The 22465-nt window shown below is 39.4% G+C and overlaps 4 protein-coding genes across 7 annotated transcripts; 2 read left to right on the top strand and 2 right to left on the bottom strand.

Annotated features, from left to right (window-relative positions):
* Window positions 1-1031: 1031 nt before the first annotated feature.
* Window positions 1032-4626, bottom strand: pofut2 (protein O-fucosyltransferase 2). The gene is made up of 9 exons (XM_055150604.1): window positions 4451-4626; window positions 3899-4152; window positions 3680-3824; window positions 3065-3175; window positions 2873-2939; window positions 2681-2806; window positions 2411-2591; window positions 2142-2265; window positions 1032-1947 (listed from the first exon to the last, which is right to left on the bottom strand). Exons 1-9 carry the CDS (start codon window positions 4624-4626, stop codon window positions 1794-1796), a joined length of 1338 nt encoding a protein of 445 aa, XP_055006579.1. The 3' UTR covers window positions 1032-1793.
* Window positions 4627-5535: 909 nt separating this feature from the next.
* On the bottom strand, window positions 5536-8876 carry LOC110156162 (tubulin alpha chain-like). Its single transcript, XM_020920355.2, has 4 exons — window positions 8755-8876; window positions 7001-7223; window positions 6782-6930; window positions 5536-6706 (listed from the first exon to the last, which is right to left on the bottom strand). The coding sequence occupies exons 1-4, from the start codon at window positions 8755-8757 to the stop codon at window positions 5732-5734; spliced, it is 1350 nt and encodes a 449-aa protein (XP_020776014.2). The 5' UTR covers window positions 8758-8876; the 3' UTR covers window positions 5536-5731.
* Window positions 8877-10916: 2040 nt separating this feature from the next.
* On the top strand, window positions 10917-16361 carry LOC110156161 (tubulin alpha chain). 2 transcript variants are annotated; one of them, XM_020920354.2, is made up of 4 exons: window positions 10917-10952; window positions 11222-11444; window positions 11507-11655; window positions 11741-12730. In XM_020920354.2, the coding sequence occupies exons 1-4, from the start codon at window positions 10950-10952 to the stop codon at window positions 12713-12715; spliced, it is 1350 nt and encodes a 449-aa protein (XP_020776013.1). In that variant the 5' UTR covers window positions 10917-10949; the 3' UTR covers window positions 12716-12730. The 2 variants fall into 2 exon arrangements, with proteins under 2 accessions (XP_020776013.1, XP_055004405.1); XM_055148430.1 differs by lacking the exons at window positions 10917-10952; window positions 11222-11444; window positions 11507-11655; window positions 11741-12730 and adding exons at window positions 13721-13852; window positions 14725-14947; window positions 15032-15180; window positions 15276-16361.
* Window positions 16362-17605: 1244 nt separating this feature from the next.
* Window positions 17606-22446, top strand: dnajb2 (DnaJ heat shock protein family (Hsp40) member B2). Of its 3 annotated transcripts, XM_055148456.1 has the most exons (11): window positions 17611-17854; window positions 18423-18508; window positions 18577-18686; window positions 18762-18815; window positions 18902-19015; window positions 19121-19192; window positions 19292-19418; window positions 19503-19573; window positions 20218-20505; window positions 21949-22020; window positions 22173-22446. In XM_055148456.1, exons 2-10 carry the CDS (start codon window positions 18444-18446, stop codon window positions 21975-21977), a joined length of 930 nt encoding a protein of 309 aa, XP_055004431.1. In that variant the 5' UTR covers window positions 17611-17854; window positions 18423-18443; the 3' UTR covers window positions 21978-22020; window positions 22173-22446. The 3 variants fall into 3 exon arrangements, with proteins under 3 accessions (XP_055004427.1, XP_055004423.1, XP_055004431.1); XM_055148452.1 differs by lacking the exons at window positions 21949-22020; window positions 22173-22446 and having other exon boundaries at window positions 17606-17854; window positions 19295-19418; window positions 20218-21832; XM_055148448.1 differs by lacking the exons at window positions 21949-22020; window positions 22173-22446 and having other exon boundaries at window positions 17610-17854; window positions 20218-21832.
* Window positions 22447-22465: the final 19 nt, after the last annotated feature.

The raw sequence follows: 22465 nt of genomic DNA, 5'->3' as shown, positions 1-22465 counted from the left end.
AGGAAAAAATTTCATTATGAGGGGAAAGACTGCGGGCTCATAGTACGCGCACTGTCAAGGGTGATCATTGTTGACGCTTCCAATATGCGTTGTAGTTATGTTAAATTAAAAACGATACATAGGCCTATTATAATTGATAGTATTAGGTATAAGCCTGTTAGTATAGTAAGGCTACTATGAGTAACCTTGGTGTGTGCGCGAAATATCCATAGACTTACATTGGGAGCCTTATGCAGAGCTTCAATTCAGTCGTTATCTTAAGTAATTCTGTAATTTTGTTTAAAATGAATATTTGACTTTGACGAGTCTACTAGAAGGGGATTCATGGTGAAGTGAATTTCTATGTCGAACACACTAACCTATCAATGCTTTACATAACTGACCTCTAAGAAAAGCTTCATGGAGCATCATGTTACACTTGCTTGTGAGTTGTTATTGAAGATATTTCCATGGGGAAAAGTCACATTCGGAGTGTGTGTGGGGGGAGGGGAGGAGGGTTGGTGTCTTCTGGGAATCACACCCAGCCTGGGAAAACACTATGGCTACTGCATGCAGGCAAGAATGCAAAAGAAATAAATTATCATTAATTAAGATACAGTTATTACGGTGCTATTTTTACCTCATATTAGACATGACCTTTTGGCATACTTCATTGACATAATACATTATAAGTGATGACTGGGCATTTTACATTCTAAGAAATAACAATAGGCACTAAGGTTGGGCACTGAGGCCAGAGGTGACATGGTTTTATCTTTCAGTTCCACCCTTTTGTGTCAAAGTTGCTGCAATGAACCAATCTGTGGCTTAGCAAATGTTTACACCAGATGCCCTATCACAATAAGTCAGATGACTGAAACTAAAGTCGGCAATAGGAGTATTCAATTGTCTGCCAGAATACACCTTGAGTATACAAGTGGAATAAAATGTGAGAATAAGTAAATTAAAAACAAGTAAGTTTTCACCAATGTAAAACTCAAGACTATTTTTTCATATTTAATATTTCAAATTATTAGGGTTGTTTGGCAGAATAGTCGCTTTAATTACTGAGTTTTACATTACTCAAGTTGCAAACAAAAACAATGAGCCTACAGGCAGTAACAGTGAGTTGTCCTCACACAAATAAATCCATCTGAAATAGAGACAAATTAAGCAACCAATTTTTCCTGTGGTGTAAACATCATTGTCATGTTTTTATTTAAATTAGATGAATTATGCCCCTTGTCTACAGTATTACTGTAGTACAATATTATGTTACATAGTGTTATAATTAGTGAAAATAGTCTAAACTGTCACATGAACAGTAAAATAAATAATATAGAAGACAAAAACTATACCATTTCAATGATTATGGCACAAATGATTTGCTATTCATTCTCTTGAAAGCATGTAAATAATACACTTCTGTTTTTCCCTGTAACCTTGCTTTTTTTTTTCAGCTCTGTTCCCCACATAATCCATTCAACATGCTTTGTGCTATTATTTAAACAACAGGTAGCAAGTGAGCTACTGTAACCAAACAATTTGAATTAATTTTAAACAAATAAAAAATGACACTGACTTAGTGGTAACTACTAATACATATACATCTATAATAACACTTATAAAAAAGGCATTGTACACAGGCTTTTTCATGACAACAATGGTGAGTAAAGACTAAATTACTAACTCACTTTGAACCACAAAAATATTGTACATAATACAGATATTTTAAGTAAGATGAGCACTGTAAAATGAATGTTTTTGTAACACTGTCTTTTGGCACTTGTGAGATCCGACTTGTTGCTGTCATATTAGTAAACTATTTTCCAGTGTGTTGGCTGTTCACAGTCTTTCTCTTTGTCTCCACAGAAACGATTGTACGTCATCTTTGGGTCAAAACCAAGGATTTCCCTTTCCTCATGGATTCTGAATGAAAAGGTGGACACGGAAGTTCCTATAAAGAACCTATAGAAGAAGCAAATACAAAAGAATGTGTGAGATGAGGCATGCACCTTCCTAACTAGTTTTTCAAGTCATTGTGCCTTCAGCATGGTCAGACAATGTCAGGCAATGCCTTTGAAGATGAAGAATATAATGCATTCACATGTTATATTATTTTACATAAATATTTTGGAAAATAATATGTACAATCTACATGCCTTGCATGAGCACAAATCCACTGATCAATAATGGCCACTCCACCATCTTTGAGAAGATCCAAATCTTCTGCAGATGGTTCAAATCTCACCACTTCTGGTAAGAGTCTTTTGAGCTCCTTGCTTTCTATTCATAACAAACCAAAACAAGCATTAGGCTCAAATTCAACTAACATAACAGACAGATATAAGAAAGATGTCAGATGACAGTAATAACATTTATCCTAAAATTACTCCTTAAGACGTGCATTTCACTCATAACATAAATTTACCTTCTTCATCTGCATCAGTTGCAATAAAAACTTGGCTAAGTTTGTGTTTCTTCATCAGGCTGTGTATCTTTTTCACTGCTCCTTTAAGGCTCGGAACATCCTCTCTGTGACCCCAGATAAAGTCCTTCCTTCGTAGATGTACAGCCAGATATGGGCCACCTTTGGCTGTGCCCAACTTAGCCTTGTCAAAATATATATGACTTTAAAGAAGGAACAGGAGAAATTGACAATAGCAGAATATACAAAAAATAAAAATAAAAAAAATCAAACCTTCATACGTGTCCAGTCCTCATTGTAAATAGTATGGTCCATTTCATCTGTTGAATTCAGATACTTCTTTCTGAATTCATCTCCAATGAGACGCAAATGCTTGGCAAAAACCATGCTTCTTCGAGTCTATAAATGTATGTTTGTTTTATGATAAAATATCTGTTTACGGCACAGTAAAAATCTGAAACTTACATCCCAATAATCCTTTCCTGCATAATGATCATGAAGCAGTGTCTCAGCACGATCAAGCATCACTGACCTAGGAGATAAAATTATTTAGGGGTTATTTGTGTTGAATAAGTTGACTCAAATTTCAAACATTTAACATGTTACTTATCTACATTACCACATACATATATTTGTTTAATAAACAGAATTACTTACGTTGCAGTTATATTTTTCTGAAGAATTGGAGCCATAATTGAAGCATGTCCCTGAGCTGATAAGCAAGTTACATGACGCGCTCTTGTCTCTTCATATCCCCAAAACCACCCCCTTAGAAAAATAATAACAAAACAACAACATTACTTTACTTTACTTTTATTTGACTTAGTTCGACCATTTTACCAATACACAATTTAAGAAATCTATGCAGGAGATAAATATTTTAGCATTTAATTTTCAATACAATATTTTAAACACACCCAAACTGAGTCATTTGTTTTCTTTGGCAGTAAATCTTAACATGCCGAGAACAAAATAAATTCCTAATATGCACATGACCAGTTTGTGCATGACCGTACCATCCCTCAGCAAGAGAAAAATTTAATTCTGTCAACTCTACAAAAGTTTTAGACATTTTGCTGCTCATCCATCATCTTCTCTCTGAAACCTTTGGTCCACAATGGGTGCGTTTGAGATGTGTATATATGTGTGTGTGTGTACTATATATTATATATATATAGTACACACACACACACACACACACACACACACACACACACTACATAATTCATTTACATATATATATAATACATTTATAATGAAGGGTTGCCATACCTGTAGAAGCCCTGTTTATCTTTGCTGTACATCAGTTTTTCGATACATGGACGCTCATCAACCTTTTCTTCCCATTTGCCATCAGTCCAGCCTTCAGCATAGTTTTGAAGAATAAGTACTTGGTCAATGAAAGGGCCACCATTCTCTGCACAGAAATGCTTAACTTATGCCTTTTATTGACATTAGCCTACTATAAAATGCTACTATTCACAAGCTGACCAGAAATAAATTCTTCATATTCAATGACAGGGACATTGGCTTGCAGACTTGTAAGACTGAAGAACTCTCCCCATGGGATGCGGATCTGATGGATGTTTGGACTCTGCCAATGGTAGAGGCGACCCCATGGAGGAAGAACCAGCACCCAGTCATCCCCATTTTTTCTTAAAGTTTTTACTAAAGATGCCATTCGGATGTAGACATCTCTTCGCAGATTGAACCCCTCAGGAGGGTTCACATCATACAACAGGTACCTGCCACATGAAGACAACGGGTGAAACAAGCGTGGGATGTGTCTGTCTGTACAGTTTTGCCCACAATTTCTGCTAAAACCACAGTGGTTAACACAACACCATAGGCTACGCCCCCATCGTTCATCACTGTATGCTTCTATTTAATTAACTGGCTATTGAAATAAGAAAAAATATGTGTTACTGAACAAATAAAAAATGTTAACGCAATATTACAATACATTATGTAACGATAGGACGAATAAATTCCTTAGCGTTACTCCTTTAGCAAACATTGCTACCTTTTCGTGCTGTGGCTTACCTAAAATCTCTGGCAGCAGCCACTGATGCAGTAGCCCTGTGGCTTGCACTGAAAACATTATCACTATCTGCTGTTTGAAACGCTGAAAAGGCTAAGCAAATAAATAAATGAAAAAAGCTAAAACAGTGGACTGAATAAATGACAGAACTCTGTACAAATGCCGCTGCTTCGGCCATGTTTCTCCAGCCACGCACTTCCGGAAAAAGGAAAAGCGTCCTTGCAGTTGCTGAGCAACAAGGCTTAACATCCGTTTAACATCTGCTCATGCAGATGTTAAAGCAGGTTTTGGTTTGTTTTTTTTTACTTAGAATAAAACGAATGCATGATGTCTTTGTAGGTACTATGTACGTATTATTATTGTTTCTTATTATTCTAGGGTCGTACTATATAATATAAAATCCACTAGATGGCGCACGTATGTAGGGCAAAATTATAATGCACAGGCACAGATGCTTCCAATGAGACGTTTGTATAAATTAAGCTTTAAAAAAAATAAATAAAATTTATACATATATGTATATATATATATAAAATACTATATATAAATACTACTACTACTACTGATAATAATAAATATAGCTGCAAGCAGCGATGATTGGTCCTCGCGTGCCTACGCCGTGCCCTGCAAACGCTGTGTCCTGCAAACGGCCATTAGGAGGCGCTCAGGCCTAATGATGATATGTTGAAATTGACTTTTTGTTGTGGCTGTTAATTACAAATAAACTCAAATGTATTATTAATTTATTGTGTAACCCATACTAGAGACATAGATAGATACATACTAGATAAATAGATGGATAGATAGATAGATGCAGCTGGGTAGTTTAAAGTTTAACTCTAAGTGGCATCTTGTGCTCTAGGTCCACAGCTGTTCCCTCTCGTATCTATTATCAAATCAAATGTTAGGGCATGTTCCTTATTAGCAAGTGATTTTTTTCTCCCCATGGTAATTCTCTTGGTAGCCAGTAGATGTGAGATCTCAGTATTGCGGGCAGTAAATCATGTGTGGGTCTAGCTAACCATTATTTTAAGTTGAAAAACATAAAATGCCAAAGTAGGTGCTCAAGAGCATATCTGAAGGTCAATTAGAACACAGCATGAAATAAAATTTTATTATAATAAGCATACAAAATAAAGATAATTTATGCTTTACATTTGTATGTGAAAAAACAAACTTTTAAATACTGCATTTGAAGATGTTGAACCAAATTAGCTTTGTAAAAAAAATAAATCCTTTATTGCAGTCATGATTTTGTATTGACAGCAAATTGTAAAAATCCACTAGTATTCTTCTCCCTCCTCATCTTCTTCAAATGAGTCAATGCCCACCTCTTCATAATCCTTCTCCAGAGCAGCCATGTCCTCCCTGGCTTCAGAGAACTCGCCCTCCTCCATACCCTCTCCCACATACCAGTGCACAAAGGCTCTCTTGGCGTACATCAGGTCAAACTTGTGGTCCAGTCTGGCCCAGGCCTCAGCGATGGCTGTGGTGTTGCTCAGCATGCACACAGCTCTCTGCACTTTGGCCAGGTCTCCACCAGGGACCACTGTGGGAGGCTGATAGTTGATGCCCACCTTGAAACCAGTTGGACACCAATCTACAAACTGGATGGAGCGCTTGGTTTTGATTGCAGCAATTGCCACATTGACATCTTTAGGCACAACATCACCACGGTACAGGAGACAGCAGGCCATGTATTTACCATGACGAGGATCACACTTCACCATCTGATTGGCTGGCTCAAAGCAGGCATTTGTGATTTCAGCCACAGAGAGCTGCTCATGATAGGCTTTTTCAGCAGAGATGACAGGGGCATAGGTGGCAAGAGGGAAGTGGATACGAGGGTAAGGCACCAAGTTGGTCTGAAACTCTGTCAGGTCAACATTCAGGGCTCCATCGAAGCGCAGAGAGGCTGTGATGGAGGACACAATCTGACTGATGAGGCGGTTGAGATTAGTGTAAGAGGGACGCTCAATGTCCAGGTTCCTTCGGCAGATGTCATAAATGGCCTCATTATCCACCATAAAGGCACAGTCAGAGTGCTCCAGGGTTGTGTGGGTGGTCAAGATGGAGTTGTACGGCTCTACCACTGCAGTGGACACCTGAGGAGCTGGGTAAATTGCAAACTCTAGTTTGGACTTTTTACCAAAGTCAACAGACAGCCTCTCCATCAATAGAGATGTGAAACCAGAGCCAGTTCCACCACCAAAAGAGTGGAAAACCAAAAATCCCTGCAGACCAGTGCACTGATCAGCCTACAAAAAATAGAAAGTCATTATAATCTTTTCATTACAGCTTACTGAACTTGATATTGCTCATTTAAATCTTACCAGTTTTCTGATTCTGTCCAGCACAGAGTCAATGATTTCCTTTCCAATGGTGTAGTGTCCACGGGCGTAGTTATTGGCAGCATCCTCTTTTCCGGAGATCAGCTGCTCAGGATGAAACAACTGCCGGTATGTGCCCGTTCGTACCTCATCTGAAGAGGGGACACACTGTTCAGTAATAATTCTTTTATGCTGATAAAAAGCAGAAACATAGATGCATACCAATGACAGTGGGTTCCAGGTCCACAAAGATGGCTCTAGGAACGTACTTCCCCGCCCCAGTCTCACTGAAGAAGGTGGTGAAGGAGTCGTCGTGGCCTCCCACAGGTTTGCGGGAGGGCATCTGACCGTCCGGCTGGATTCCATGTTCCAGACAGTAGAGCTCCCAACAGGTGTTCCCCATCTGGACACCAGCCTGGCCCACGTGCACAGAGATGCATTCACGCTGGAACAAAGGAATTAAAGTCTGAGTATGGCAAAGTTTAAACATGAATATACTACTACTACTACTACTACTAATAATAATAATAATAATAATTCTTTATGAATATAATTAGTTGCCAAGAAAGCTTTGACATGAATGGCAGTATACAGAGAAAGGAGGCTAAAGGTGAAAGAGCAAGCTCAACAGGCTTCTTGCAGCTGTGAAGAGATTTCATGTGACTGAAACAGGACTTATGGTCAACCACTGAAGCAAGGCAATTTGATTTTATTATTAAAAACGTCTTGTGTCTTTGAAAAATGTGAAAGCATTCAAATACAGGTACATGGTAAACTGACAACAAAACTAGTCCTCTATCAAAAGACCTGAGGCATAAAGGTTAGGCTGACTCTCTGGGCTGCTCATAATTTGCAGGTTAAAAGATCTCTGCTGCAGCTATTTTAGGCAACACATACTAACCTGACACCTAACAGAGCAGGCTTTCAGTAAACACTGACTGGCACTCCTCAAAATGGTGGCTGCTGCCATTTGGACTTTCCACTGGTTTTATTTTGCAAAAAAATATGGTAGATGGATGGCACATCTCAGATAAATATAAACTGATCTATTGGTATGTTTATATAACTGAGTGGCTCTGGCTGAACACAGTCCACCAGCAGCTATAAATCACACATAAACTTCAGTTTACTAACTTGTCCTGTTTATTGTTTTGATTTAAAATGATGGCTGTTTATACAAACAATATAAATGGCTAGTTTTGAGTAAGTAACCAAGCCACTATAGGCCTAGTTGGTGGCTGGAGTTTAAAATGTTGTGTTTGTACTTTGATACAAGAGATAATGCCAACAGACCTATGTTTAGATTACACTGTGCAAACACTGGGCTAAGACTTAACGTAGGCCTGGTTCTTATAATCTTTTACAAAGCATAGTGTAATCACAAAAAAACAATCCTAAAATACCTTTATTGAAAGTCTAAGCAGGTGCGTGTTAATTTGAAATGGTTTATTGCAAATGTGTAGCTGCAGTTTGAATCTGGAGGGAAAGACATTCCGGACTTGTTAAAATACTTGTCTGGTCGCATACTAAAACACACCCTCATTAATCAGGTACACACCCCACAGACTTACTGACATTTCAAGTTTGTTAATTATCAAAACACCTGGACTGTATAAAATAGTATAGTCTAAAATACACAACGATACATTATTAAGAATCACAAAAGAAATAAAGTAGTTATGCCAATCTTATTTAACATGTGGGTTACTATAACACCTGCTGTTTTAAGTCAGGCCAGATGATCAGCCCAGCTTTACTGTCAGTCAGTCATATGATAAAAGCTCTATTTTTGACACAAGGGGTGCTGATAAAAGAGGCAACACTGTGATACCTTATCATACACCACAAATAGCTTTATAACAAACTAAGAAGACATTTGGATATTTTAGAATGGAAGAAATTTGCTGTATTAATAAGACCAAAATATTTTCATTATATTTTGACCTATTTCTCATATAGGAGATCATAACACTCACCATAGTGACTTCTTAAATGAGTGTCCTTTACTCGAAAATAGAAGTTGAAGGGAGTTTTCTGCACCTCTCTCGGCAGCCGTCAATGTGGTCCGAGTGAGTAAGAAAGCATTGCCAGGTGGGCGCGGAGCTGTCACATTTCAGTCAGTAAGGCCCCTCCCATCCAGGAGTGACGCGCCTCAGGGGCCTGCAACAGATTTGGGAAAACACGGTGCCACGAGTGTACTTGCGTTAATGAGGTTGTAGTAGATTTTAATATGTAATGACATTTAAATCTTAGGCATTTACTCCAACTGCTGTATGTCTTTTTTTTTTAATTTGCCATCACAGTCACTAAATTGGCTATTAGACAAACAAACAAGATGTGTACTCCATTTCTAGTGGCATGGCGATAGACCCCAGGGGAACGGCACGCACATCTTGAAAATCCCTTACGAAAAAGGACTAGGTCGGGGTCAACGCCCTCCACATCGCATTCCGAAGGAGGGAGGAACAAAATAAGGTTACCGTGTCAGTTTTACTTAACAAACGCTAGATGTCGCAATTTCATTATATCCCAAGTCAGATGGTTTTTAAAATGACGTGTCAAATGTCTCACGTCCAGCAGAGTAAACTGAGCGATGAGTAAGGGTGTGTCTCTATAATTTTGATACATTTGATTTATGCATATAACCCGCACTGTCCTATTTTCCAGTGCAACCTTGCAACATTAAGACAATAACTCTCCTGCCTGACCTCAGACAGTCAGCTAATCAATATTAGCATGTGATCTGCGGCACTAGCTGCTGAGGGACCAATTCAACATTAAGTAGGTCATCGTTACCAAGTCATAATCTACCAGATCATTTGACCAGTTATTAAGTTATTATTTACTGAAATCAATTATGATTGAACATTGACTGTGACTAGATCAGCTACATTAAGGGGATTAATTCCTAACCCAATACACCCAAGCAACTAGTTTAGTTAGAATTGTATATTGGTGAATTCCTTTAAATATCTAATACTATAATATGTATTTATTTAGTTTTAAGTTTATGTGGGTTATTTTTCAAAAGTGCCGAATGCTGGGGGTGAATTGGGAGTGTTACAAGTTGCAGTATCACTCTCATCTTAAGGGCTTTCTTCAACATCTAACTTTGAATAAAATATCCAGTTTGGAATCAAATGTACCTGGATCCTTTAGAAAGAGGGTGAACACACGGAGTAACATGTCACTGTTTGAATGAGTGCTGGCTCTGAAAGCCGTCCAACATGTTCTAAATGTCAAGGATCTGAGCAAAAGCCTTGAGGCCTGAGTCACTCCAGCTGTGAACAAAACTGAATTTATTATGTTAATGATTATGTGGGATTAACATGGTATCCCAGTCTTGCATACTCTACAGTAACAGTAACAATATGTCCTCTTGTTTCTCTAATATTGTTTATGAAGTAGCTCTGAATGTTTATGAAGACTGTAGTAGCTGTTTACATTAGTTAGTCAGCTGATACCTTATGAGGCGATTCACATGTATTCAGTTTCTGTATTCTTCCCGAGAGGTTTGGCGTGAAGGAGGAGCAAGCTCCATATATATTGTATTTCATGTAAAGAGCAAGAAGAGTGTGGGAAAATGTTTCTGATTTAAAGATTGCATTTAGCCCATAATAATAATAATAATAATAATAAAAACATATTTTTATTTATAAATGGTCTAGACCTTTGTGATTGCCTCTACTGCATTTACAGTTGAAACTTTTGACTTAAGAAGCTGCTGTTAAAAGTAAAGTGAGCAAAAAATGTTATTTGACTGTGCATTGACACGTGCAAATAACTGGGCACTCAAGAGATTTTTTTATTTACTGTTTGTTTCCTTCTCAAAACGTTAATTGGTATCTGTGCAAGTTATTATTTAAGAATAATGTCATTTTTTAAGATTTTTTCAAACCACTGTACCTGCTTTTGCTTCCTGAAATATAAGGTGCACACAGGAGCACAAAAAAGACCACACAATAAGCAGGGTGGTGACCTCCTTTTTCTTTGTACGTATGTTTGACAAACAGATGATCTTATCATGGTCTCATCTGGGATCTCTGATTACAACTCAGATCAAATCACTGTCCACCCCAAAGCGACAGGTATTTAAAGCCAGCGCAACAGCTGACTGCAGCACTACATCTTCTCACCGATACCTGAACATTGGAGAAGAATCTCTGCAACCATGGTGAGGCATTTAAATAGTTTTTACAATAAAATTAAATCAAGATGTAACTTACAAATTAAAATAATTGCATTAAGTTTCTGTCTAAGTTTATTTTATTTTCACAATGGCTTTAGTTTAGATGACTTATTCTTAGCATTGCTGATATTTTATAATTTATTTAAATTTGTATTTTTGATAAGTATATTCTTTGCTGTCTGTAACAAAATTTATTTCCTCTTGGGAATGTACAAAAGTAATTCTGAAACTCTTCCTTCTTTTCAAATACACAGCGTGAATGCATTTCTGTTCATGTTGGCCAAGCTGGGGCGCAAATTGGTAATGCCTGTTGGGAGCTGTACTGTCTGGAGCATGGGATCCAGCCTGATGGTCAGATGCCCTCTGATAAAACTATTGGAGGAGGTGATGACTCCTTCAACACCTTCTTCAGTGAAACTGGGGCAGGAAAACACGTCCCACGAGCCATCTTTGTGGATCTGGAGCCCACTGTCATAGGTAAAAAGAGACAAAAATATCTACTGATGTACAGTTTTAATTACAAACTCTTTGTTCTGTAGATGAAGTACGTACAGGAACCTACCGGCAGTTGTTTCATCCTGAGCAGCTGATCACAGGAAAAGAGGATGCAGCCAATAACTACGCCCGTGGACACTACACCATCGGCAAAGAGATCATTGATGTGGTTTTGGACAGGACACGCAAACTGGTTAGACAAGCATTTGTGAGCTTTATTTGCAAAGGAGTAAGTTTGTGCTTTCAACTTCATACTCGATGTGCTGTTTCTGTGACAGGCTGACCAGTGCACAGGCCTGCAGGGGTTCCTCATCTTCCACTCTTTCGGTGGTGGAACTGGCTCTGGTTTCACTTCTCTATTGATGGAGAGGCTCTCTGTCGATTACGGTAAAAAGTCCAAACTAGAGTTTGCTATTTACCCAGCCCCTCAGGTGTCCACTGCAGTGGTAGAGCCATACAACTCCATCCTGACCACCCACACAACCCTGGAGCACTCTGACTGTGCCTTTATGGTGGACAATGAGGCAATCTACGACATTTGCCGTAGAAACCTGGACATTGAGAGGCCAACTTACACCAACCTGAACAGGTTGATTGGTCAGATTGTGTCCTCCATCACAGCCTCTCTGCGCTTCGATGGAGCTCTGAATGTTGACCTGACAGAGTTTCAGACCAACTTGGTGCCTTACCCTCGTATCCACTTCCCTCTTGCCACCTATGCCCCTGTCATCTCTGCTGAAAAAGCCTATCATGAGCAGCTCTCTGTAGCTGACATTACTAATACCTGTTTCGAGCCAGCTAATCAGATGGTGAAGTGCGATCCTCGTCATGGTAAATACATGGCCTGCTGTCTCCTGTACCGTGGTGATGTTGTGCCCAAAGACGTCAACTCTGCTATTGCTGCAATCAAAACCAAGCGCTCCATCCAGTTTGTGGACTGGTGTCCAACTGGCTTCAAGGTGGGCATCAACTATCAGCCTCCCACAGTGGTCCCTGGTGGAGACCTGGCCAAAGTGCAGAGAGCTGTGTGCATGCTGAGCAACACCACAGCCATCGCTGAGGCCTGGGCCAGACTGGACCACAAGTTTGACCTGATGTACGCCAAGAGAGCCTTTGTGCACTGGTATGTGGGAGAGGGTATGGAGGAGGGCGAGTTCTCTGAGGCCAGGGAGGATTTGGCTGCTTTGGAGAAGGATTATGAAGAGGTTGGAGCTGACAACATAGGAGTAGAGGATGATGGTGAAGAATATTAATTTTGACACCATATTAAAATTCATATATAATCATACCTGCCATTATAGCTTAAAAGCACTCTCTAACAAGGAAGTGCTTATTCTGAACCCATCGCACATATAGAGACTAGGGCAATATTTACTTTACTGCTTACAGAGCATATTCTACTTTAGAATGTTTCTTATAAAATATGCAGAGAATAATAGATTTAGCATTCAGACAAAAGCCATACAGTAAAAGCGAATTTTGGTGTGTCACACTAGACTAGACTATACAGTGGCCTGTGTGTGTCTGATACTCTAGACCTACCCCTGTCTTTTGCGCACCTCCCCCACACTATATCCTCTCCCATGTGGAATGCCAGTTATGAAAGGGCTCCTATGTCAGTTTCTATGTGCCATTCAGCTGTGACTTTGTGAGAGGGAGAGAAATGACTAAGAGACTGGACAATGTTGTTTGAGCAGAGCAGCATACAGTGGCTTACTGCAACAATGAGATCCCATTCACCCACTATTCATATGTCTGGGATGGGCTTTTTAAAAAGTCTGAAAGTAAAATGAAGGTTTGTTAGGTCTGTGCAATTGTGTGTTTTTTCCTGGGAGAGTTAATCATTACTTTATGTGTGCTCTATATATCCATATGCCAGAAATCGTGATCATTTTCAAGTGCATTTATGTAAACTCTAAAAATAAAGCACTTCAATAATTAGTTTTGTTAATTATTTGTTTTGTTACCATTTGATAATATGTGAGATAAGTTTAAACAAACTACACCTGTTAAGATAGACATGTGAAATAGATTGGTATATTACATATGTTATCTAAAGCATTCAATATTGTTATATGAGAAAAAACTAAGTAAGTAAAGAGGTTGAGAAACCTGTCAGTCCCTTTCTAATAGTTGAAAGTAAAACAATGACTTCAGGCCATAACTGACAAAGCGGATAACAGCGAAGTCAGACAACATTATAGGGACTTCCCTCTTTCTTTTTCAAACTGCTATGCTTTCCCGCCAATGAGTTATGCAGCTGCTTACTGCGGTTTCCCGCCAGCCCCCTCCACATCCTTGTGTATATAAGCTCTGGCCCTGCCTCTCCTCCGCACTTCTGCCTTGTGTCTGATTCCTAAACGTCAGTCAAAGGACAAGCAAACAAAATGGTGAGTAATAATGCCAGTTACGGTATATAGAGGATTTCATTTTTCTTGTTGTTCTTATGGTTGCATTTTGTCTGCTTTTTGGCATTAGATGAGTGTTAGGGTGACTAAAACTAACACAAAACAATCATCTATCCAATGTCTGACTGCTTAATTGTACTGAACATGTTGAAAGGGAACAGAGAAAGAAAAAAACACTGAAATAAAGTTATTTACAGAATGTAGGTCACATGACAGGCTCCTCATAACGTGGGCCTTGAGCCTTTTGGGGTGCAGAGTAAACCTGTTAAGATTCTGAAAAACATTCATGGTGCAGTACTGACATTTAATTGTACTTTTGATGATTGTACCTTTACAGTAAAAGAAATAAACTGGGTCATCGTGGCAGTGGGGGATGGATTGAAATAAGAGAGAAAAGAGGAGTGGTCATGGGCCACACCGTCTGAGTTAGACGGCAGCCATTTTGCAGCTGTTGGGAGTTTTTCATTTGTGAGATTTGTAGAAGAGGGAGGAGGAAGGCAGTCATGAGTGTTGCACAGCTCCACGCAGCTGGACAGGACAGAAAGGGGAGGGATGCACAAGGGGAGGGGAGGGGAGAGGAGGAGGTTACAGAGAGGAAAGTGGGTGGGGAGGGTGGCGTTTCCATTTTCTCTGTCACTGCCTTCCTGTTCCACACTTGTGGGAAAAAAAAGTTTCCTTTTGACAACAATAAGTTTCCTTTTGACAACAATATGTTACAGTATAAGCATTATGCATACTGTACTTTATTATAGGACAGTTTCTGTTCTTCTAGAAACTCAATATAAACCCTTCTATTGTACAGTTATACGAAGACAAGATGATTACCTTTTGACCCAGAATGTTCTCTTTTACAGCGCGAGTGTATCTCTATGCACGTCGGCCAAGCCGGAGCCCAGATGGGCAATGCCTGTTGGGAGCTGTACTGTCTGGAGCATGGGATCCAGCCTGATGGTCAGATGCCCTCTGATAAAACTATTGGAGGAGGTGATGACTCTTTCAACACCTTCTTCAGTGAAACTGGGGCAGGAAAACACGTCCCACGAGCCATCTTTGTGGATCTGGAGCCCACTGTCATAGGTAAAAAGAGACAAAAATTTTCTAACTATCTAGTGATGATTACAAACTGTAGAGAGTTTTAATTACAAACTCTTTGTTCTGTAGATGAAGTACGTACAGGAACCTACAGGCAGTTGTTTCATCCTGAGCAGCTGATCACAGGAAAAGAGGATGCAGCCAATAACTACGCCCGTGGACACTACACCATCGGCAAAGAGATCATTGATGTGGTTTTGGACAGGACACGCAAACTGGTAAGTACTTTTTGTGAACATAAGATGCATGAACATTACAGACTGTCTCATCTTAAAAAAGAGACAAAAAGATAACATGTTTTAATTTTTTACAGGCTGACCAGTGCACAGGTCTGCAGGGATTCCTCATATTCCACTCTTTCGGTGGTGGAACTGGCTCTGGTTTCACTTCTCTACTCATGGAGAGGCTGTCTGTCGACTATGGAAAGAAATCAAAGCTTGAATTTGCTGTATACCCAGCCCCTCAGGTGTCCACTGCAGTGGTAGAGCCATACAACTCCATCCTGACCACCCACACAACCCTGGAGCACTCTGACTGTGCCTTTATGGTGGACAATGAGGCAATCTACGACATCTGCCGTAGAAATCTGGACATTGAGAGGCCAACTTACACCAACCTGAACAGGTTGATTGGTCAGATTGTGTCCTCCATCACAGCCTCTCTGCGCTTCGATGGAGCTCTGAATGTTGACCTGACAGAGTTTCAGACCAACTTGGTGCCTTACCCTCGTATCCACTTCCCTCTTGCCACCTATGCCCCTGTCATCTCTGCTGAAAAAGCCTATCATGAGCAGCTCTCCGTGGCTGATATCACAAATGCCTGCTTTGAGCCAGCCAATCAGATGGTGAAGTGTGATCCTCGTCATGGTAAATACATGGCCTGCTGTCTCCTGTACCGTGGTGATGTTGTGCCCAAAGACGTCAACTCTGCTATTGCTGCAATCAAAACCAAGCGCACCATCCAGTTTGTGGACTGGTGTCCAACTGGTTTCAAGGTGGGCATCAACTATCAGCCTCCCACAGTGGTCCCTGGTGGAGACCTGGCCAAAGTGCAGAGAGCTGTGTGCATGCTGAGCAACACCACAGCCATCGCTGAGGCCTGGGCCAGACTGGACCACAAGTTTGACCTGATGTACGCCAAGAGAGCCTTTGTGCACTGGTATGTGGGAGAGGGTATGGAGGAGGGCGAGTTCTCTGAAGCCAGGGAGGACATGGCTGCTCTGGAGAAGGATTATGAAGAAGTGGGCACAGACAGCTTGGCAGACGATGACGAAGATGGTGAGGAGTACTGAAGTTCTTAGGCATCACATTCCCAAAGTTATCAAGAAACAAACACATTCCCATCCTCATTCTCATAGCTGTGATGGTGATATGAAAGTGTTCAAAATAAAAGTTTTTTTTGAAATGATTTGTCTTATCTTGATTAACCTATTTCATAACAGAAACATTACACCACAGACATTTTCAGGTATTTTTCAGATCCTACTACTGAGAAGTCTATAGCAAAATACCAATATTGTAGACCTAGACCAGGGGTGTCCAAACTTTTTTCATCCAGAGCCACATATCTAAACACAGATAAAGCAGAGGGCTGATTGAGGGCCATAGACTGGTGCTCCATACAGTGAATAATTGAAATATGTGCATGTTTAACACATTAGAATGAATCATCAGTCTTTATTCATGCTAAGATCCTTAAAACCATACAACAAATATTAAATATTAGCTCAATCAAGGCAGATTTTCAAAAAATTTGCAGTAAAAGATACATTTTTAATTGATGCAAGGTAATTTGGGCCAATTCTCCTGGAAGACTGAGGGCCAAGAAAAATTAGTATGAGGGCTGCATTTGGCCCACGGGTCATAGTTTGGACCTGCCTGCCCTAGACCATAAATCCATGGCCTACATAAATAACTTGGTGTGGCCACTGGATGGCAGCAAAATAGGCCTACTTATTCAATGTCACTGCTCTGCCGGGAATGTTCCACCTTATGAAATAAAACAGATCTACCTTACATTTAATCATCTCAAAATACCTAGAAAAACAAGCATTCTGACTATGAACGTGTTTGCCCCAGTGTCTGCAACTTGGTCTGGTTTTGTCTCTATGAAGATAGTAAGGTTTAATACCATACTGTACCATACTGAAACATTCCAGACAAAGAACATCTCCATGCAGAAAAGCATTTGACTGACCCTCCACCAGAAAAGTTACACAGTGCACCTTTAAGCCTCAGGGAAATAATACGAACTTGGCTAGTTTGAGACTAGCCAAGTATATTGATTAAAATCACAAATTTGGCTAAATTAAGTTAAATATTGGTACTTGATTATTAATAAAGACAACTAATATGCACATTTGTTGTCACGTGTCTGCGGTTTCCAGAACAGTCTGCACAGATACGGCTATCAGTGGACTACAGGCTGGAGGCGGATAGAACCATGGTACATAAAACTGTAATAAAAGTTTTTATTATAGATCCAATGACATACTGTAAAGTGGAGGTGAATGACCGCGCACCGGTGCGGTTGTGTGGCCCGGAAGAGACTCTACCTGGCCGCGGTCTCGTTTACTCTAGTAACTTCCAGAGGCTCCTGGTTTTTTTCTCTGGTCTGTGACGTCGTGCGTCTTACTCACGCGGTGGTTGGTCAAAGGGGGAGTGACACCAAAACACTTGTTTGGCCTGTGGAGGCTGTGGAGTTTACTACAGCTGACTAACGGAGCGTTGTTATTACGGTATATTAAGAGCAGGTTCGAAGGGGTGTCTAAAGTCAGTACCGGCTGGTCACGCAGACCTGGGGACAGTCCGAGGTGTTGTCTTGGACATTACCGTGGATATTTCCGTGGACATTAGGGTGGACACGGGGTAAAGTTGGCCTAGAGACTTAACGGTAAGGTCCAAGTTGCGACTGCCGCACATTGAATATTTAAAGAGCTACAACTGCTAAAGCTAAACATAACCATATTAGGGAATCGCGGACGTCTGGGGACATACATACCACTCTGTTACATTGATCATTGTTGATCATTGATAATCGTAGCTTGATTTACCGTTAGTGTCTGCTCGGGATTGTTGAAAAATTACATATTATTTGAAATACTAAGCCTAGCAGTTGTCAAATACCAGGATGCTAGAAATAACGTTGTAATAATACCCGTGTGAACGCATGTCACCGTCATGGGGGGCATTTAAAGATAAGTTTAGTTGTTTTAGACCACGTTGGAAGTCCCCTCGGCTTAAACTGTGCAACCCACTAATGGGATTGGAATGAAAGCTACTAGCACTGTGGCTACAGTGGCCTGGTGTAAACAGAGTTAAGGGATAGGGATAGACAGAATCTGATAGTCATTCATTTATTCTGTTGGCTAAAACACGTGGGTTAACAAAATAACAAATTAGAATAGAACACTGACATAAATTGTACCCTGATTTTTATTTATTATTTATTTTCCTTACAGGTGGTGAAATTTCCTAGTAAAATGGTAGACTACTATAAAATCCTTGGAGTGCCTAAAACAGCCTCACAGGAGGACATTAAAAAGGCGTAAGTGTAATACTCATCTCAAAAAAGGTCCATGTTGAATTTCTTTCTTACTTTCTGTTTAATTAAAGTTACAGGAAACTGGCTCTGAAATGGCACCCTGACAAAAACCCAGACAACAAGGAAGAAGCAGAGAAAAAGTTTAAAGAGCTTGCTGAAGCCTATGAAGTTTTGTCTGACAGTAAGTAACTAAAGCCACATGTTTTGGTCTTTGAAGTAATTTGCTCTTATACATTATATCTATTTTCTTATACAGAAAGTAGACGTGATTCCTATGACAGATATGGAAGTGACAACACACGGCACACAGGTAAACAAATAAATCAGTTTCAAATAAGACAGCTGTTCAAAATTAGTTTTGGTTTTGATGACCCCAACAAACATTTATTTTCCCAGGGTCGGCCAATGCAGACTTCTCAGATTTCCCAGGTTTCACTTTCACATTCCGAAATCCAGATGATGTGTTCAGGGAATTTTTTGGAGGCCAGGACCCATTTGCTAACTTTTTTGGTGAGTCATACATTCAGTTCAAATTGATGTTGACTATTTCTAAAACACTGGCCAAAAAAAGCATAATTTTTCATTAATATTTATGCTCCTTTGGTTCTGTTTTAGATGATTTCTCTTCATTTGGCTCGTCTTCTCGTATGGGCACCAGTAGGTTCTTCTCCTTCCCTTCAGCAGGAGGTACAGAAAATATACAACATTTGCAATAAATGTATTCATATATACATGTATGAAGTTGTTACTAAATACCAATGTCATGTTTTCTGTAATCTGATACAGCAGACTTCACATCTTTCTCTATGAGTGGTCTCAGTGACATGGGCAGCATGGGCGGAGGAATGGGCAACTTTAAATCAGTTTCTACCAGTACTCGTATTGTAAATGGGAAACGCACAACTACAAAAAAGTGTGTTTTAATAATATGCCTATTTATGAAATGTATCAGGTTATGATGTACACAAGTTATAGTTTGAAAATTTTGTGCTTTTAGGATCAAGGAAAATGGACAGGAGAGAGTGGAAATTGAGGAGGATGGAGTTCTGAAGTCAGTTATCATAAATGGTAATTTGCTATCCTTTTTGTATGTAAAGATGATCATTACACAACAGTGATGTTCAGTACCAAAATATTGATATGATAATGACTGCTTAAATCATTCATTAATCACTGCATTTATATAGCACCTTTCAAGACACCCAAAGTGCTTTACAGTTCATTGTTAATTCTGTCCACACTCAGTAGTAATAAGCTACTACTGTAACCACAGCTTCCCTGGGGCAGACTGACATAAACGAGTCTGCTAATCTGTGCCATCGGCTCCTCCAACCACCGCCAACACTCACATTCACTTTCTTACTAGGCAATGTGGCTGAAGTGTCTTGCCTAAGGACACAATGACAGTTTTTGCCACTGGCACCCCCTGTGGCACTTGATTTTCGCAGCTGTCTCCCATCCAAGTACTAACCAGGCCCAGCCTTGCTTAGCTTCTGAGATCTGATGAGATCAGGCTTTGATAAGCGATATGGTCTGGACTGAGGTATCAAAAGTATCAAAACTATCGATTCTCATGGAATAAAATCAGTATTTAGATTTTTTTTTAAAAATCAAATAGTACATTGAAAAAATATGTATTTTAGATTTTTAGGTCAGTTTAATCTGGTGTGGCACAAATAGCCTAGTTATTGATAAAATGTATATTGTTGCAGGTGTGGAGGATGAGATGGCTCTTGCCCTGGAGCTGAGCAAAAGAGAGGGTCATCCACATAATCCACAGATCCAACAAAAACCCTCCAACTTCTCTGAAACGTCCCGGAACAGCCCCCCCTCTGCTACTACGAACCGCTCCTTCAGCTCCGCTCCGTACTTCCACTATAGCGACCTTGTAAGAGAGAGTCAGCATGATGAGGACGACGAAGACCTGCAAATGGCGCTGGCGTACAGTCTGTCTGAATTGGATGCACAGCAGAGAGCAAACGTTACCGACTTTTTATCAGGTGCTGGGGGTGGGGTTAAAATCAAAGTGGATAAAAGGGTTAAGAGCACAGAGACCATAGATGGAGTTGAAAAGGATGTTAAAACTGAAAAAAAGGTGTACAGCATGAGGTTTCCTTCTGAGTCTCCCCAAACATCAGGCAGCTCATCAAATACAACTTCAAATGTCACGTCACCAAGTCATGACAGTGCCGCGGAAAATGTTAAACCACAGAAAAACACAGAAAACAGCAGCCTGAGAAAGAAAAACAAGTGTGGCTGTATTGTTTGCTAATTCAGCAGTAGCTTTCTACAAAATGTGTGCCAAATTTTCTAGTTAACTGTGAAAATAACATAAACTAACTGATCAATTAACTACAGATTTAAGTTGAAGTATTTTCAGTGAATTCCATATGGATGATTTCTTTGTGAAATACTGACTTTGGTTTTATCTTAGGCACTGATGTCCATATGATATAATGTATTATAGGTTGCCTGGCTGTTGCCATTTGCCAGGGATCCAGAATACACTTTCCTTCAATACTTTATGAAGATGTGACATCTCTGTACATAAAATACAGATATCATTCTAGACTTGCCAGGCAATAGGGGTATAGGAATTGTTGCCAAAATAATGGGAAAAAATAAGCAAAACTCCTATGGATCTCAGTCAGTATCTGAAGTCAATGTTTTCTTGCGTGTATTGTGAAGGCACATTCGAGTACACTTACATCAATGATTGAATGTTTTTGTGGGTATAATTATCTGCAGTGAATGTTTACTTATCTTTATTTAGCTTAATTTATTCTGACCAGCTATGATAGTGTAAATAAAAACACTACAACATGCAATTATATAATAATAATAATTATTAATTTAACTGTTCTTGTGCACTTTTACTGCACTGTTTTTATACATAATAAGGCAAAAAGAAAATTTAAAGCTGTTAAGCAGAATGTAACTTTACATTTTTGTACCTTTTTTGCTTAACAGTACATTTTTATATACATTTTATGTTTCCATTACTTGTGATCTGTCAAACAGGTGCCAATTAAGTAAAGAAAGTAAAGGAGGGTTGAGTTTATTAATAGGTAATGATTAAAATTATGATGACGATATGATGATTTGTTCTTTGCTGATAAGACCATTCTGTCGCTAAAGATTATGCAATGCTGTTAAAAGAAGTATTGGGGGTAACTGTCTAAATATAGTGCAAAAATTGACTTGAGTCAAAATGCTGATTCACCCCACTGAGCTGCTATTGCTCACTGAAGTAAGTATTTAAGGGATAGTGTTATATAATCCTTTGTTAATGTTTTTTAAAGAAAATAAAGACTAACTTATCTATTGTCACAGTTTATTTTTTAACGCTACCAGACTCTGTGCTGTCCAATGCTAACTTCTCACCTATTGTTACACATAGTTTTATATTTACATAGTCTAAATTTTGGTGCTTATTGTTTCAGAGTCAGACTTCGAGGCCTTCACAAGCTAACCTGATTGGCTCATGCTGCTCTGTGCCCTAACCCTGCCCAGAGGTAAACTACCAGTGTGATGCCTTAGTAGAAATATAGAACCATAGATCCCTTAGCCACACCCCATCCTGCACCTCTTCAGTTTTATATAATATCATAATCTGATAGTTCTGTTAATGCCAAAAATATATGACATCCTACATTTATTTCTACAGGTCAAAAATCCCATGGTGCACTTCCCAAAATGACTTCTACCTGCTGAATGAAACTTTAAAAAGAATTTTGTGCAGTATTGGTGTGGATGTGTGTGTATGTGTGTGTGTGTGTGTGTGAGAGAGAGAGAGAGAGAGAGAGAGAGACTGGGTATGTGAAGAATACACTGGAAATTATGTATTTATAAACTAAACCATACACAGGAAAAAATTTACATCTCAAAATAACATTTGAAAAAAAAAAATAGAGCAAAGCAAATAAAGTATTTTCAGCTGACTATGTATATATTTTCAAC

Source organism: Boleophthalmus pectinirostris, unplaced genomic scaffold (genome assembly GCF_026225935.1).
Source record: "Boleophthalmus pectinirostris isolate CB_2022bp ecotype Guang Dong unplaced genomic scaffold, ASM2622593v1 HiC_scaffold_1, whole genome shotgun sequence".
In the NCBI taxonomy this organism is placed as follows: domain Eukaryota; kingdom Metazoa; phylum Chordata; class Actinopteri; order Gobiiformes; family Gobiidae; genus Boleophthalmus; species Boleophthalmus pectinirostris.
This window is presented reverse-complemented; position numbering and strand designations above follow the sequence as displayed.